This window comes from Cheilinus undulatus, linkage group 23 (assembly GCF_018320785.1).
Source record: "Cheilinus undulatus linkage group 23, ASM1832078v1, whole genome shotgun sequence".
Lineage (NCBI taxonomy): Eukaryota > Metazoa > Chordata > Actinopteri > Labriformes > Labridae > Cheilinus > Cheilinus undulatus.
The window spans coordinates 23,338,256-23,356,401 of NC_054887.1; the positions used below are offsets into that span (position 1 = coordinate 23,338,256).

The 18,146-nt window shown below is 41.8% G+C and overlaps 1 protein-coding gene across 1 annotated transcript in view; it reads right to left on the bottom strand.

The window, feature by feature from the left end:
* pcloa (piccolo presynaptic cytomatrix protein a) overlaps window positions 1–18,146 on the bottom strand; it is a 79,809-nt gene that overhangs the window by 33,264 nt on the left and 28,399 nt on the right. Inside the window, exons 5-10 of the mRNA XM_041781357.1 lie at window positions 10,169–14,213; window positions 8,321–9,846; window positions 5,249–7,313; window positions 2,195–2,242; window positions 1,526–1,608; window positions 1,226–1,301 (exon numbers count right to left, since the gene is read on the bottom strand). Coding sequence (XP_041637291.1) covers window positions 1,226–1,301; window positions 1,526–1,608; window positions 2,195–2,242; window positions 5,249–7,313; window positions 8,321–9,846; window positions 10,169–14,213 — 7,843 coding nt within the window. The remainder of the gene's footprint in view (window positions 1–1,225; window positions 1,302–1,525; window positions 1,609–2,194; window positions 2,243–5,248; window positions 7,314–8,320; window positions 9,847–10,168; window positions 14,214–18,146) is intronic.

Genomic DNA, 18,146 nt, shown 5'->3' on the forward strand with positions numbered 1-18,146 from the left:
CAAAGCCAAGACCTCAATCTGATAGAGAATTTGCAGCTGGTCTTAAAAAGGGATGTTCACAACAAATCTCCAAGCAACCTGACAGAGCTTGAGCAGTTTTGTGAAGAAGAATGGACTACAGTGTCCAGATGCGCAAGCCTGATTGAGACCTATCCTTACAGACTCAGTGCTGTGATTGCAGCCAAAGGAAAGGGGCGAATATTTATGCAGTCACTCATTTTATACTACATGATTTTATTTAGTTGACATTACTAGGTTTTTATTGTAATTTATTTTTTCAAAAAGCCAAATTATATTGAGCATGACTTATTTATAAACTCAGTGAAAGGGTTAAACATCCAAGGGAGTGAATACTTTTTCCATGCACTGTATGTGATATAAAAAGTAGGTACTTTCTCTAAAGGCTCATTAAAAGATAAGGTGTCAAAATCCTCCAGTTTCTAGGTTTGGTGGTATCTTTTTACCATTTTTCTGCTTATCCACAAATGATCCCTCCTTTTATTAGAGTTTTGACAAAAGCTATGCCTAACCTATCGCCACCTTAAGAAGCAGAGCCCCTGTTTTTCTGAGTATAAAACACACTGCCATGGTTAAAAAACAGAACACAATAAACACCAGGGCATCCAGTTCAGCACGTGGTCCTCATAAACTGAATGCTTCCTTTGTGGGCTGTTTGTTAATTACGTAAGATAATCCTGAGTGTTAGAGATACGCCATTTTGAGCATGGCAATGAGTGATCAGCGTGGAGAGGAGCCAAATCAAAAGAGGAGCCAGGAAATGAAATGTCTGCCTGCTTTGAGCCTGGAGGAATGGTGTGATGGAACGTAATGGTACAGGAAGTGACTTGTGAGGTTCTTGAGATCTGGTATGAATATAAAGTAAATAACGTGCATGAAGCAGACAAGCCATGCTTTGTAAACCCAGAGTTGGCGTTATTATTCATATCAATGTGTACTTTTTACTTACGTCATTTTTAAAAAATAATTATGAATCTATATTTTATTATGGTTCATATTAGGTTAAAGGAAAACAAAGTCTACGCTATAAATGGTGCATATTAGATGCAGTCAGTAAGCAACGGGGTCAATAAAATCTAATGCATGCATCACAGTCAATAACACATTAGCTTTTAATACATGCCTCTGAAAGCATATCCTTCCCTCTCCTGCAGCATGCTGCTCATGTAATTGAATGGAAAAGCTGTAGTAAGCTGAGGTACTTTACCTGAGACACTGCGGTCTTTGAGGTCCCTCTGCAGTTTGACCCTGAGGTGTGGGAAGGGGTAATATGGGCCTTTTCCCTGCGGCCCATACACAATGGTGAGATGTCATGTATGTTCAAGGTAAATGGGAAAAAAAGTTAAGTATGGATTCTTTGCAAAAAGGACATATATGATAGATTTAAGTGTATTGCGTTACCACATAAATGTCCAGGTGATCGACAGTGGGTGCATGCATTTCATTACTGCAAGGTACATGTGAGCGCTCATCTTCACAGTGTATATGTGTGGTTTACATGTTTCACCTGTCTCTTCTCATGTCCGTTCTCTGGCCGTCCATCTCTAGGTTTGTCAAACCAATCAGTCTCTTCTCGTCGAAGGTGGTAGGCTTCAAGGATAAAACAGGTACTGTTTCAGAACCATAGAAAAACCTGGAACACTCCATCTTATCAAATATAGCAGGGCTTTTTTGTTATCATGGTGCATGCAATAAGAGGTGAATTTATCACTGTAAAATCTTCTAATTAGTGATAGGGGCAAAAATTTGAGGAATGCAAGTGTGAGAAAAAGTGCTTGTTTGAGACTTGTGGAAATCAGGAAGGATTGCAAGCAACAGAAAATATTTTGCAGGGATTGCAAAAAAGCAGGGAAAAGGCAGTTTAAGAATAAATAAGGGTATTAGTACATTGTTTATTGCAGGATATAAGCCAACAGTGCTATAATTTCTATGAATGTAAATGTTGGGTTTATGTATTTGTCATTCATGTTGTTAGGAATAAGATGTGCCTTTGATGTGTTAGAAAATTCAAAATTTAAAGTTTCAGTTGAAATTTAGGAATTTCACTCTATGCTTTTATGAGAATTTCAAACCTCCCCAACATTTCACCTTTACTTTATGCTGATATGAATTCCACTACTGGTGCAGGTTAATATGTTAGCTTATGGATAACTAGGAAACTTAACTAATACTCTACCATTGGTTGCATCCTCTCTGTTCAAAGCCATCAGGGAATCACTTACAGCTGGAATCAAGGCACATGGGTTTACATTGCAAAATTAGCATTTTTAAAAATGAATTTATGCAATTAGTTATGAGGGGATCATTACAATTTTAAACCAGACAAACAACAAAGATTTTTAAAAGAATCTGAAACCCCTAATCATTTCTTCAAATCCTTTTCATGAAACATACCCTCTGCCTAGGAACTTAATCAGCTGCTATAATGAAGTGCTCCCATTAGTAAACATGAATTAATGCAAAAATATGCCCTGGTCAAGACTGAAAAGTATGGATTCACCAAATGCTGGTATGATATTAACTAAGATTTCCCTAAACATTGCTTAAAAAGAATTCTTGACTATCCACCTTATTCCAGGGGCTCTACTGTAGACATGATTATGGGTGAAACTTCCTGTGATACACTGTAAGGGGGAAAGTTATGTTTCTCCCAGTGGTAAGCCATACTGGCTAACCACCAACAGTGGCTGTTTTGAAAGGACTTCAACCAAAGTTTAGCAAATATGGCTTCATTTTTAGAAAACTCGGTGCAAACCAGTCGGGATGAGGATCAGCCGGTGTTCTCTGCCAGAAAATGGTGGATTGCTCCCTCCCAGTGGGGGATGAGTCTTTGCCTCAAGTGAAGGAGTTCAAGGACCTGGTGATCTTTGTAACGAGTGATAGTAGAATGGACTGTGAGATTAGGGTTGGGAAACGATCGATTGCATTCCGGATCATCCCTCCTCACAACATCTGCAGTACTGCCAATGCTCCACCAATCCACCTGTCGATCGCTCGGTCCATTTTACCCTCACTCGGGAACAAGACCCCGAGATACTTGAAATCTTTCACTTGGGCCAAAGACACCCTCCCCACCTGGAGGGAGCAATCCACCACTTTCCAGCAGAGGACCATGGCCTCAGACTTCAAGGTGCGGACCCTCATCCTGACCGCTTCGCTCTCAGCTACAAACCGTCCCAGTGCCTGCTGGAGGTCCCTGGCTAAAGAAGCCAAAAGAACCACATCACCTGCGAAAAGCAGAGATGAAATTCCGAGGTTGCCCAACTGAAAACCCTGCTCCCCCTGGCTGTGCCTCAAGATCCTGTCCATAAAAATCACAAACAGAATTGGGGACAAGGGGCAGGAATTTGTTGAATAAATTATTGTTGAACTGGTATTAAGTCTCTCCTGATTGAAATATCATTAGCCAGAACTTAACAACATGGCAAACAACCTTTCAAGTAAAACCCAGGTTATGTGGTTTCATTGAGATGTTAAGGCTCGTTTTTGGCTCTTACACCTGCTTTCAAGAATATAAAGTCATGTTCCATCGCATTAAACAAAACCTGACCCTTATCACAATGCAAATACTGATAGCTAATAAAGTCCTCTACATATACTTATGTACGTTATCTAAGGCCATTTCTCCTTATTGTCCTCTTATCCCTCAGTAGTGGAAGACAGAAAAATAATCACATTATCCTGTTTGAGGTGTAACAGATGATCTTCACACGTTTTAATCCCTGAGTCTCTTGGATTAGCGTCTCGTTACTATGGGAAACTCTGTCCCCTCATTCAGTGACAGCCAGCACCGGAAGTCACACCTATAATTCATGTAAGGTATCATGAGGGCTAGGAATAAGGTGGATAATGACAAGAAACTCTTTAGCATATATTATAACAGGTGGATCTTCTGATCGGTGACAGCTCTTAAGTAATATGCTTTCAGTAACAGAGCTTAAAACAACCCTCAGATCCTTATATTTGCTCAACAACTGTTACTTCCAACCATATATTTTCAGGAAAATTTCTACTTTATCCTTTTTTTTGGTAAGTTTTTGTCTTGTCTTGAAAAAAAAATGGTGCATAAAATATGCCTATGAAAAGAGAATGTCAATTTTGTAAAAGTGAGGGAGTACTAGTACAAGGAAACGTGGACTAAAGACAGGACTAAGAGGTATAAATGTATTCCATGCAACATAGAGACACAGATGCATCACAGCACAGAAAAGCAAGTAGGAATGACAAGACATGCAAGTGGAAGCTTTGTGTTTATTGAACACAGACACCTATCTTAAACAAATATCATGCATTTAAAAAACACAATCAAGGTCTCCCTATATGATGGCAATGCTGGCTGTCATTATTTTTCTATTACTTTGTATATTATTTATCATGTTTATTTTACCCATAATTTGGTATCATAATAAGTACAACCACAGCAATATTATCAGACTTAATATATTAAAAGCTAACCCACACTATCCACTATAAACATGACATATTAACAACTGTTGGATCCAAAAGTAAAGCTAACAGTATGAAAATACAATAGTACTGTCTTATGTTATTTTGAAAGAACTCCTTTAACGGATGTAGTTCTCAGCCAATCATGTGAATTTTGCAAGTGGATGAGGCACTTTTTAGAGTGTTATTTCTCTGGGAACAGGAGTTCTAAATATGACCTACGGCTAACCCTAACCCTAAGTTCAAGAGGATTACTCTGCTATATTGGCCCAAGCAGAATTTAGCAGACTATAAACATCTTAAAGGGGGGAACTTCCAATGGCTACATGCTCTAAATAAAATGCAGACTGCCACAAGTAAAGAACTGCTATTTTTGTTGGGAACCCTCCCACACAGTGTGGCTACAAGAAACTTAGTACGGTTTCATGCAGAGAACTAATATAGGAAAATATTACACAATTCTGGAATGCAGACAGAAGCAGCACATGCATAACGATACATTCAAGCACACCTTGTAAGCGAAGAACAAAACGTACAAAGGTATGCATGCACACTAAATCTTAACTGATTGGACAAATACACTGTAATCAAGAAACAAATGAGATACGTTCATAAAAGTTGAAGTAGAAATAAAAACATGATGTGTGAATAGATTCCTGCAGATCTTCCACAAAACACATATTAGACAGAGGTACTACAACCATGCAAGAAAACCTACAACCATAGACTCTTAATGATAAAACATTAAGAAGAGAAAGAGAGACAATTTGCTGAGCCTTTTTACCTTCACTATCTGACATGGTGCCCTGAAGGTCATCAAGCAGCACATAACCCCTACCCCTCGTTGGCTCTTCCCTGATATGTTGCTGTTGCTGGGAATCCTGCAAGGACAGGCAGGAACCAAACTGGTCCCTTGAATCAGCTGAAATTGGCGGCAGAGGACCTGCCGATGCACGAGCCATGCCCATGGGTTGCCCCACAGGGCTCAGTGGACTCTCTTCCTCAGAGTTCTGGGCCACTATTGGTATTCTTCCACGCCCACTTTGCACAATAGGAAGGCTGGTGGGTTTGGTGCGACCAGAAGGGGTTTGATAGCTTGTTCCGTCTCCAGATGCCTCACCATCCCCTTTGAGCCTAAGTGATGAGCTCGAAGGGTCTCTTTTGATAGACAAGTCCAGACCGTAGCAAGATGTGGGCCTTGATGAGGGTCTGGAGCGACTACCACTAGGATAGGCTGAGTCCAAACCTAAACTCTGGCCTAGGTTCAGTGACCCAGCCAAATTAGCACCCAAGGTAGAGCCTAGATATTTTTGCTGCTCTGCGATATTCTTGCGGAGGCCAAAGGTAATCTCATCCTGCATGAGCCGGCTGGATCGTGGGGATGCACTCGTGGACCCAAGATAGCTTGTATAGTCCGTCTCCAAAGCTCTGCTGTCTGTCATAGAGGAATACTTTGAGGAGATCTTAGGATCTACTATTGGAGTCTTATGTTTCTGATACAACATTGAAGCCGGGAGCTGTTTAGCTGCCTGCTTCTCCAGGGTAAGTCGGCTGATGCTGTATTTGTCTGACTTTGGATAGTGTCTTTGGGAGTAACTAGAAATACCAGAGCTAGGGGTATAGTAGTGCTGGGAAAGACCTGCCAGTTGTTCCAAGTTTTCTGTCCCACCTGTACTTCTTCTAAACTCTTGCTTTAGCTGCTGCTTCAGCAGTTTCAATTCATAGGGTTCCTCCATTGTATCCTCTTCATCAGGGGTCTTTCCGTAAGTATGAAGTCTAGAAGTTGATCCCAAGTAGTCAGTAGACCCCAGATCTGCAGCACTGCGGCGCAGCAGCTTCTCTGCCTTTGCCAGTTCCCTCTCTGCAAGACTATAAGATGATGAAAGACCTGTGGAACCCTTAGCCAGCTCTGCAGCATCTTCTAGCAACATGTAACTCCGAGGTGTATGGTGATCTACGTCAGTGTAATAGGAATCAGAAACACCTGACATTGGGCTACGTGCCATGCTTCCAACTTCCAGTGCTCTGAGATCAAGGTGGTTTCCATATTTGTCATACTTGACTCCTAGATAAGCTGATGATGTGGGGTCAGGCTGGCGGCTAATGACATCATATTTAGTTGCATCTAACTCTGAGAGGAGGGCTGCTTGTCTGGCAGCCTTCTGCTGCAACAGCAGCATTTGGTGGTAACTCTGTTGCTGGGAGCTCGTGAGTGAGGGGACCGATGAGTAGACAGAATGAGATTGGTAGGACTGGGGAGTCTGGTATAGAGACTGCTGGTATTGGCTCTGAGGGTATTGGTATTGTGAGTATTTTCCATATTCATGCTTGGTTTGAGGTGGAACAAAGTCATCCAGTTCTGACTGAGGAGCTGTTCTGGGACGTTCAAGCCCATGACCTTCCATATCCTCATCTTCACCGTCTCCAAGCCCACCTCTAGTCTCTCGGATATTACTAACCTCACTATCTGACATGTAGTCTCTGTCCTCAGCAACACTCTGCAAGTAAGCTCTTTCCCTCTTCTCCCGCTCCTTCAGTAAAGCATCTTTTCTACGATTTATGCCCATCTCCAAATACCTGAGCTTGGCATCAATCTCTTTCTCCTCCTCGTCTAGTTCTGCTTGTCTCTTGCGGAGCTTAGAAGACTCTCGCTCCACTAGATCTAGCTCACGGTCAATGTCTTGTAGGATCTTGGCACGGGCCATGTTGGAATTACGGCACATTCTGCGGCGGGCAGAACCAGTGGGATATGCCGTTTGACCACTGGTGGTTGACTCTTCTTCTGATGGTGGATTGGGTAGGGTCCGCTTCACCTTCTTTTGAGTTCCTGTTGGTGTGCTACCTTTCCCCTGTAGGAAAAGCAAGAAAAAGTCATTATGATTGTAGGAAACTGCTTTCAAGATAATATAATTTGAAAATTGTTGCTAAACTCTGACTCTAGATGCAATACACAAATTGTAAAAGATCCTTAATTCTGAGTCTTTTGATAGTGTATTATTATAAAGTCATGACCAGACTATGCACCTGGTGTATTTGATTGAGTAACTGGTACACACCAGTCACTAAACTGCACACTCTTCTGTATCTTTTTTTCAAATTAATTTATTCACATTGCACCTCTTCGGTTCTCTGACAGCTCAGTACTTTTCTGCAAGCTCAGCTTATTTCCCATCTTTTTATGCATGTATGGGCTTCTCAGAAGTGAATTTGCCGAGGCAGAAAACTGACTTCCATATCCCATAAGAGCCAGGAGCCACACAGAATTGTTTCATTTATTTCCTTTTAATTATTTTTTCCCCTATAAACGTCAACTGACAACTAAACTAAACTATATTAAATTAAATTATGGCTTTGTACATAAGTCAAAACATTCCTTAGTGTACAGTGTAATGGAAGAAATATATACTATGATTCTTTAAATGAAACACACCAGAAAATAACTGCCTGCTGCACATAGTATGCCTTCATCTGGATGTTCAAACTTTCATTTATTACTATTTCTTAAGTCATATCAGGGGCTTGGTACATCCCTTGGAACATCCTTTGGAACATCCTATAAGGCCAGCTCTGTTGTGATGTGGCAGAGGAATTCTCAGTGCCTCTTGTTGATTTAAAATATGAATTGGAAGGCTCTGAATTCATGCATGAATAAATGCTAACACCAATTACAGAGCAATAATGACTCAACTTGTTTGCTGGTGTTGTAGACCGTTCGAGTAATCATCTCCAATGAAATCAGCATTATTGGCAAAAATAACATTTTCCACAGAAATAACACCTCTTTTTCTCAATGTTTAAAGAAACATTTTCTGTCTATGTTAGTAACTGTTTGTGTTATGTAATAGGAGGTACTTACAGTGTAGCCATCCCCATACTGGGTACCAGATGTTGCCCTTTCTTCCCCTGTTGGACTCATGGGCTTCGGGTCAGACATGGATCTTTGCATTGCTTTTGGTCCCCTTGGGCTTACTGGAGAGCCATGAGATGGATCTACACTTCCTCTTAGCTTTTGTGGGCTTGTATCTCCCAGTGATTTGTCATAAGACACAAATTCCATGGATTTGCTAGGGGATATACAGGGGGATATTGGAGAATAAAGCACTTTGGGAGACTTAGGAGCCTGAAGTGTGGAGGAATCAACTTTAAGGTTGGGAGACTGGCCAATTTCTAGAGGGTTAGGTCGTCTCTTTGGTGAAGTCCTTTCAGAGTCTGACAACTCCATCCTGGAGTCCATTATTATGTTCCCTTCTGAATCTGTCTGTATTGAAATCTCGGTGTGGGCCTGAAGAGACATGTCTGACTGCCCACCCCTGTCACCCCTGGAAGTGCGTGGCCGGCTTTGCCGGCTTCTGGTCTGAGCCTCCCATTCATCTTGATCCTCATCATCAGTTTGCACACAGCTATCAACACTCTTTTTAGCACTTCGCTTTTTCCTCCCTGCTGTGTAAGCTTTGCTGACTGCTTCATCCTCTTCATCTGTCTGGCACCCACTATCTGTGATCTTTCTTGCCAGCACTGTGCCATCAGGTCCTAAGACAATTGCCTCCTGCACGCCATGCCCTGGTATCCCCCCATCTGGGTACATCTGACGGAACTTTTGCTCTTCCAGTTGCAGGCGTAGTTGCTCTTGGAGTCTCTGGATCTGCTCAAGCTGCTGCTGTTGCTGGGCATAGGTTTCTTTTTGCATCATAAGGTGAGCCTGCCTTTCCTCTTCTTGCTGGGTCAGGATCTGCTGCTTCATAGCTTGTAGTTCCTCCAATTCTTTTTGCACTAGGAGCTGTTCTTGCTCACGGAACCGCTGAATTTCCTGACGCTCCCGTTCTAATTCCTCTGCTAAGCGCTGTTGTTTGAGTTTCTCCATCTCTAGCCTCTCACGCTCTGCCATATATTGGCCATCTCCAGGTACCATGGGAGATGACAGAGCCTCCAATGAAGCAGCTATAGCCTCTAGGGATGCGTCAGTGTAAGTGTCAAGAGATAAAGATGTTACATGTGCAGTGGTAGTGCCCCCTCTAGATATCTCCAGATTGAGTGGGACTTCTCCCATCTCCTCTGCTTCAGTAGTAGAGATGGTAGACAGGAAACTATGAGATCTTGTAAGTGGCAAGTTCTGGAGATTTGACAAGGATGGCATGGTGTCGCTGGTATGCATACCTGACAGTGTGTTGTATGATGTACTAAAGATGGACCCAGGCTGGGTGGTAATGGCATACGTAGAAGGTACTGGTGCTGCTACAGAGGAATAGACTACCCCATTTGATGATCTTAAGACATTGCTTGTACCAAAGAGCGTGCCACCAACACTTGTGACTCTGGCTTGGGAATAGGGTGGGATTGTCATTCCAGCGTAATTCCCTTTCTTGGAGTAGTCAACAGCTTCACCTGTCAAAAATCAAAGATATCAGTTGAGTCTTATTAATTCAGACTTTTTTAAGCTGAAGAAAGCCATGCCTTATCCATTTATAAAAAAAAAAAGATGACAAAGAAAAAAATCTTCGATATTGAGAAGCATAAACAAGTTGACAAAAACAGCATGCAGGCACATGCAAAAATATAGTGATGAGAAAACAAAAAAATATGGTTTGTCCATGCAAAACAAAGAAAAAGCCCCCCCAAAGAAAGCCCCCAAAACATTAGCCATGAATGAGTGGAGGCAGTTCAAAGGGACATTTAAGTGACAGGTCTGCAATGTCACTGCACTGACCTGCATCAGAAATCTTTGCAGAGGTGAGATCTACTGCACCCTCTGTGGTACCACCAAAATTATAGCTGTTCTTACTCTTGTAAAAGAACAGACCAGCTTCTGCTAGGTTAGTATCTGACATCGATGGTTTAATTCCACCAAATCCTCTCATGCCATAAGGTGATCGGTCATACTGGTAGTGATCATCACGATATCCAAAACGGTCTTCAGGCAGAGGTGTGGTTGGCTGTTGAGTAGTGCAACTTCCTGCAAATGGTAGCTTGTACACAACATCACAGCATACTGCTCTTTTTCCTGCAGTCAGATCCACTGGTTTGCCATCATCATCTGTTATAACTGCTGTGGCCACTTCTGAAGAAGCAGCATCCACCGATACCACAGTGTTGAAGGGTTTTGTTGTACTAAGGTCAACAGCGCCTGCCACTGTGGTTGTACCTGCATTTAATCCATTGGCAACACAGCTTGCAATAGAAGTGGGTGCAATAGTCACAGGTATGGACTGGAAAGTTCCTCCTATGCTTGATCCAACTGAGAGGTTAATAGGGATCTCTGTAGCAGCATTAGTAGAGGGCTGAGAATCAATGGGTCGGTATATAATTTGAGAAACAGGCTCAAATGCTTTATTTTTTGTTAGCTGCAGGGGTACTGAAGATATTTGAGTGGTGTCTGCATCACATCGCTGAATTGTGGCAGAGCAGGTCACAATGGTGATGCTATCAGTCACTATGGAGACAGTAGATGATTCTGCACTAAGGTTGACCACAGGTGACTGCACTGCGCTGTTCTGACGGCTGACATCAGTAGCCAGAGACTGACGTCTTGAGTCTTGGCCAGCAGACAGATCAACACCTTTCATGTCTGACTCTGGGTCCACCTTCATAGTCCTCAGATCTACCACCTCAGAAGGTTGGAAAGTCTGTCCATTCTGTGCTGGTATTTGGGGCTTAGGTTTCTCCATTGAGACTGGGATACCAGTTGCCCTTGGAGCTGGTACTGGTGGTGGCGTCCTTTCATGGACAACAGAGACAGTGGTCCTTTGAACCTCTGTGGTTACTACTTGAGAAATGACGTTGGGCATAACCACAGGTGGCTGTGCTGAGGCAGATATAGCTTCAATTATGTGACAAGAACTGGAAACATGTTTTTCTGGACCACAAATCTCTTGACTTTCAATGGATTCTGTAACACGTGTGTATGCCAGAGGCACCCGCGTTGTTTGAGGAGGGGTTGGTTGTGGATGCTGCTGTGGATATGACTGAGGTTGGGGCTGTGGTTGTTGATAGCCTTGAGGTTGAGCATGGTGTGCAGGAGAAGCCGGACTAGGGCTGGATGGAGCTTGAGTTGAGATACTGTCTACTGGAGAGCTGGGCTGTGATGGCAGTGTGATAACCACATATGTGTCACGTAGATTGCTGGCATATCTTGGAGAAGAAGGAGACTTTGGTGAGGGCTGAAAAGGCTTGGTCTCGGAGGAAGGGCTCAAATTTAGAGCTATGTCAGAAGAGCCAGTAGGAAGTGCAGTTGGTCTTACTGGATGTTGGGCGTGGGCAGGTGAGGAGGGCTGTGAGCCAGGCTTGGGAGCAATTGGTGGTTTGACACCATGCCCTGGTCTGTGACTGTCCCCGATTCCAGCTGGAATGGAAGGCTTTGGGGGAACAGGTGGGGGGACATGAGGTTTGTACACTGGTGTGACTCCTTGTCTTGGAGGTGGCCCTTGGGGTGCAGTCATGGGTACCATCTCTGGCCTGACTGCAGTTGCTGGAGCCTGTGACGGCAGAGGAACTGGGGGTTTCCTTGGAAAAACAGTGGGCTTTGGTGGTGTGGGAGGAGGCAGTGGTGGTACAACAGGTTCTTCTGATTTTTCCTGAGAGCTAGCCCTCCGCAGCACACTTGGCTTTGGGGGCACAGGGGGGGCAGTTGACACAACGCTGGGAATACTGGGTGTGTACTGGGGCACTGTGGGTAAGGGTGACACACCAGCAATGACATGGGATGATGTCTTTGGAAGTTCACCAGATAAGTCAACATCAGCCTGGGATGGTTCAGCAATGGTATGAGGCGGTTGATCTGACGGAGAAGACTCAGAAATCGGTGCCACAGGCTCAGCTTCTGACGCTGGTGCAGTTTTTGTTTCTTCTTTCTTAACAGCACTTTCCTCATCAGAAGACAACTCTCCTGAGGAGCACTGTGTCACCCTTAAGTCTGGGATAGGGTGGAGTGCCCTGCGAGATGCTGCTTCCACCTCTGGCTCTGGCTGAGTCGGACTTGTTCCAGGAGTAAGCACCCTTTTCATTAGCTCCTCATATGCAGCTTCAGCATCTAACAATGGCTTCCCATCTTTTCCCAGAGTTACTGTACCACTTTCTGAAAAGGTTTTCTCAGCAGGTTCCAACACTATTTCTGGGTTGGGGGTTTCCTTTTTGGGCTGCATATTTTGGTATTCCTGCTCCAGCTTCATGAATTCTTTTCTTTTCTTAATCATATCTTCATAAACTTCATCTGGAGATCTCAGCTTTTTAGGTTGAGCAGGAACAACTATCTTCTCTGGCTCCTCTTGTTCAGCCTTTGAATTGTCAATAAGAGATGTATAGGCATAGTCTTCAATGAGCATGCCTCCATAGAGGGGCTCTTTTCCAGTTTGGATCCCCCCCTTTTCAACTGTTGGAGATGTGGCCTTGAGCATTATTTCCTCATAAGCCTCATCAGCAGATTTTAAAACTTTTTTGGGGGATTTATCAATGTTTTCATCCTCTGTTGGGGAGTGCAGAGAATCTGATGTAGGCAGTTGGTAGGTTTTTTGAACCGCTGCAATCTTTGCAGCATGTATTTCAAATCCTTCAGGATCTGATTCAAGACTTGGAGAGAAATCAGAGCAAGATGATCGTCTGATCTCTTCCATTTCTGCTTCTTGTCTCAGTTCCTCAGTCGGAGAAGCATCTTCAATCGGGGACAGATTACTTGGAGGAGTCTTTGGGTGCTCTCGCCTTCTCTGGGCTCGAATCTCATCTTTGTCTTTCTTAGATTTCTTTCCAGAGCCCTTCTGTTTTTCTTGCTCCCTCAGGAGCTCCTCTTCTTCCCGTAACTCATCCTCCTCAGAGGAGTCTTCAATAGTAGGTAGCATTTGACCAGGCTGTCTGTGTTTGGCTTTTCTATGTTGTTTCCCCTCACCTGAACGTGTATGGCTGGGGCTACTGTCACTGTCTTCATCGAGTGATGAGAGGGATGTTGGGGATGTCCCAGGAGTAAAGCTTGACGCATGTAAACTGGATGACCCTTCACCTTTTGACCGATCATCTGGAGAATCTGTAAGGCTTTCCATTTCAGGGTCTCCGTCATTATTAGGAATACGTATTGGGCTGCTGACAGCATTCAGGTCCATAGTTTCAAATTGACGAATTGCAGTACCAGTCTGTTGCTCGTCTATTTTTGTATCTAATCCCTCCTTTTTGTCTGCATCAGGTTTATCCAATGAGCCGAGTTCCTTAGGTTCCTCATCATCTGGACTTATAGTGCTCTTCTTGGTAAGTCGTCTGGCTTTTCCTGATGTACTCCTCTCTACAGCCTCTGACTTCTTCTGTTCCATCTGTTTCCTCTCATCCTCTCTAATCTTTCGCCGGATAACGTTTTCCTCATCAGATGGGGAAGCATCCTCATTCTCACTCATTTCCATGATTTGTTTTCGGATAAATTCTTCATCGTCCCCTGACATAGGGCTCTCTTTTCCGATGCTTTCACTGCTTTCCTCCAGTGAATCTGCTTTGACATCCATGGGCACAAGGAGTTTTTTCTTCGGTCCAGCTTTGGTCTCAGAGAGTTCTCTGTCGTCTTCTGAGCTTGGTGAGTCAGGGGAGAGAGGAAGCACCTCTAATTTGCGTCTAGACTTGAGAGTGTCTGTTTGTCTCTCCTCATCATCCTTGGATTGGGCCTCGAGGATTGGAAGGACCGTGCTTTCCAGCTTTGAAAGGTCTGATGGGCTGGTGGGGCTGCCCTCCTTGGTAACCATTTCTGTCTTTCCAGGGTCTTTAAGGGTGTCCACTGCTTTCACCTGATGGATAAAAACAAAAGAGATTTTTTTTCATTAGATTCCATAACTAGGAATATGTAATCTGGTTTTAAGATCCTGAGAAGGTTACAGTTTGTGAAAACATTTAAATTCGAAAGAATAAAAAAAACTCTGTGTTTCAATGCAAGAAACAAAGAGGCATTATCATGTAGCATATAAGCCTAGTATGTTCAGTTAAATCTTTCTACCCTTATGGTAATAGTATTGTTATGTTTTTCTGACTCAGCATCAACTTTTTTGATGTAAATCACTGAACTGACAGGAATTTAGTAGAGATTTGAATGTGTATAGCGTTATGTTGAACAGAGAGTCACATTTTTCAGACATTTGCAAGTTAAGAAAACATTTCGAAGTAATGTTTGTGTCTATACATAGTGACAATGGGTCTTATGGGCTGATCCTAGCTGATGGAAGAAGATTAGCTTGCAGTCTATTTACATCAGTTTGTTAGGGACCATCTGGATGCCTCCTCCAATTATTTTAATTGTTTGGCAGATAAAGACAACTTGTCTAACCCTTTGCAATGGGGTGGGATTTCAGACTCATACATGTTTCAGCTCAGTGGGTCAAGGTCGAAGTGACAGTGGCCAGACATCTCTGTACGTTTTAGAGAAACCCAGCATGTACGCATAAGAAAAACTCAAGTCCTATACATTTCTTTACTGAATCTCTTCAACATTGTGACCTTGTCTAGTAAATTGTATACAAAGGTTTGTTGGCTTGTTTTCGTGCATTAAGGACCAACTTGCTGCCGAGCTTTTTCTAAAAACATGAAAAGCAGACATGAAAACCTTATCAACTATGCATTTACAAAGGTAATATTTTTTTCCCTACTGTCTTTAAATGCATCACATCATAATCATGAGATTAAAAGTCAAGATTATGACATAAAAAGTCAAAATTATGAGATAAAAAATCATAATATTGAGACAAAAAGTCGTAATTTTGAGATCAAAGTCGGAATTATGAATAAAAAAATTGAAATTATGAGATAAAAAGTTGAAAAATGAGATGAAAATTTCATATTATGAAATAAAAGTCAATTATGAGATAAAAAAGTCAAAATTATGAGACAAAAAGTCATAATAATGAGAAAAAAGTCAAAATTTTCAGAAAAAAGTTATAATTATGAGATAAGTCATAATTATGAGATAAAAAGTCAAAATGAAGATATAAAAAGTCATGAGACAAAAAGTCGTAATTTTGAGATAAAAGTCGGAATTATGAAATAAAAAGTCGAAATTATGAGATATAAAGTCGAAAATGAGATGAAAATGTCATGAAATAAAAGTCCTAATTATGAGATAAAAATGTGAAATTATGAGATAAAAAGTCATAATAATGAGACAAGTCAAAATTATCAGGAAAAATGTTATAATTATGAAATAAGTTGTAATTATGAGATTAAAAGTCAAAGTTTTGAGAGAAAGTGAAAAATTATGACATATAAACTTTAAATTATGAGAAAAAAGTTTAAAAATTGAGATGAAAATGTCGTAATCATGAAATGAAAAGTCATATTTATGAGCTAAAGAGTCATAATTATTAGATGTCAAAATTATGACATAAAAAGTTGATATTATGAGATAAAGTCAAATTATGACATAAAAGTCGAAATATGAGAAAATGTAGAAACTGAGATAAAAAGTCATAATTATGACTCCTAATCTCATAATTTTTATACCATAATCATAACTTTTTATCTCATAATTCTGACTTTTTACATCATAATTATGAATTCTTATCTCATGATTTCGACTTTTATCTCATAATTTAGAATTTATATGTCATAATTTTGACTTTTTATCTCATAATTATAACTTTTTATCTCATTATTATGATATAGGATTTTTTTCAAGAATTGCCTTCCTTTTCCAGTTTTTCTTTTTTTATTTGGCGGAAACGGGCTTCCATAGACAGTTCATCTATACTTGTTATTGACTGTTAGTTATTGAAACTGTGATACAAAAATGTAAATCATCACAAGTCAAACTTCCCTATGTTTCTCTAGATCTGCGTCTGCTGTTTTTCTGCCACTAAAATGCCCATGAGACTGCTGTGATGTAACGGTCTATGCAGTACAAAAAGAGTACAATGTATACACAACTCAATAACACAGTCCAGCACAGCTTGTGCTACAAACTATGGTCACCTCAGCAACAGCATCCTCATCACTGGGCTTTTCCAGAGGCTCAGCTTTAGCCTCCTCTTTCTCCTCCATGACAGTGCTCTCCACCTTCTGGACATTTTCCTGCTCTTCTACTACAGAGACTGGGGTTTCAGGTTTTTCTACAGGAGCAGGAGCTACTACTTCAGACTCATTTTTCAAAGCTGTTTCCGACACATCACCAGTTGATGATATTACGTGCTTTCCTGCATCGGTCTGTTCAGTGTCATCTTTGTCACAGACCGTCTCTGATATTAAAATAGGTTCCTGGAATTTCTCAGCAACAAGTAGGGACTCAACCTCTTTATTCTCTGTTGTTTCTTCTTTTTCTTTATTCTCTGTGGCGTTCTCCTGTTGCTTCTCATCACTGCCTGTCAGAGCTGATGCCTCTTTCTCTATTTCAGGATGATTTTCAGCAACACTGTTTGTGTGTTGTGAACTAGTTCCTGTCTCATCCTTGATGACGTCTCCCTCACAGGCTGTATCTTTGACTTGTGTCTCACTAATGATATCTGAGGATGACATCTCTACACATTGTATGGGCTCCTTGGTTTTGACCTCTTCAGTTTTTTCACAATCCAGAGTGTCTGATTTCTCCGGTTCATTAAGGTCTTTTAACTCTGCATCTGCTGGTGTCTGCTTTTGCTCTCCCTGGGGCACACTCTCTACTAGAGCAGGCTTTTCTGTCTCCTCTGACTTCTCCTGCAGTGATACAGTCTCAACAGGACTTTCCTGAGCATGCAATTCTGTTTGTTCTTTTTGTATCTGTATCTCTTCTTTTGGGATTTCCTCAGCGACAGCTGGCTCTCCGGCTGTTTCTGATTCTCTTTCCTCTTTTGCAGGACAAACAATCTCTGTCTCGGTACACGAGGGGGCTGGACTTGATTCTGCTTCATTAACCTCCTCCTTCAGAGGTTTCTGGTCATTTGCCTCCTGAAGTGTTTTCTGTTCTGTTTCCTCTCCTTCTAAAGCATTCACCTTTTCAGGTTTTACCTCAATTGAACTCTCTGCATCTGCATTCCTCTGCACTACCTCCTCTTCTGATGCCTTATAAGATGAATTCTCAATTTTGGCCACTTCCTCAACTGTTTCTTTTTCAGGAGTTTTCTCCTCTGCAGTGTTGTTTGTTGTTTTGATCTCATCTGATTTTACCTCTTCAACCCTCTCAGGTATTTCCTGCTTAACCATTTCACCTTCGAGAATAACTTCCTGCGAAACTTTATCAACAGCATTCTCCTCTTTTTTGTCCTCGGGTAGCTTTGTTTCCTCTTCAACCTGAGGAGACTTTTCTGCTGGGTCAAGACTAATAGGTGCTGACTCATTTTCTATAACTTTATTAGCCTTAACTTCCTCACTTGAATCTGAAACAGCAGGTTTATTTTCTGAAATGTCTGATTCGACAGATTTCTCTTGGTCTGGCTTTAATTCTTGCTCATCTTTGTCATGATTAGGGACCTCAGTTTTGTCTGTATTTTCTTTAACCTCAGCTGAAGGAGTAGGAGGGGTATCATCCTTTATTGGCTCTGGTTCTACCTTTTCTTGTTTGTCATGCATGACTTCAGGTTCTGCAGTGGTCTCTGTTTGCTTCTCATTTCCACCCGTATCATCTGGTGTTTGAACTGACTGAGTTTCCTGGAGTTCTACGACTTTCTCACAAAGTTCTGCCTCTGCTATTTTTTCCTCTGCTGTAGATTCTGGCATTTGATCAGGTGTGACAGCAAAATCTTGTGATAATGACTCTGGGCCCT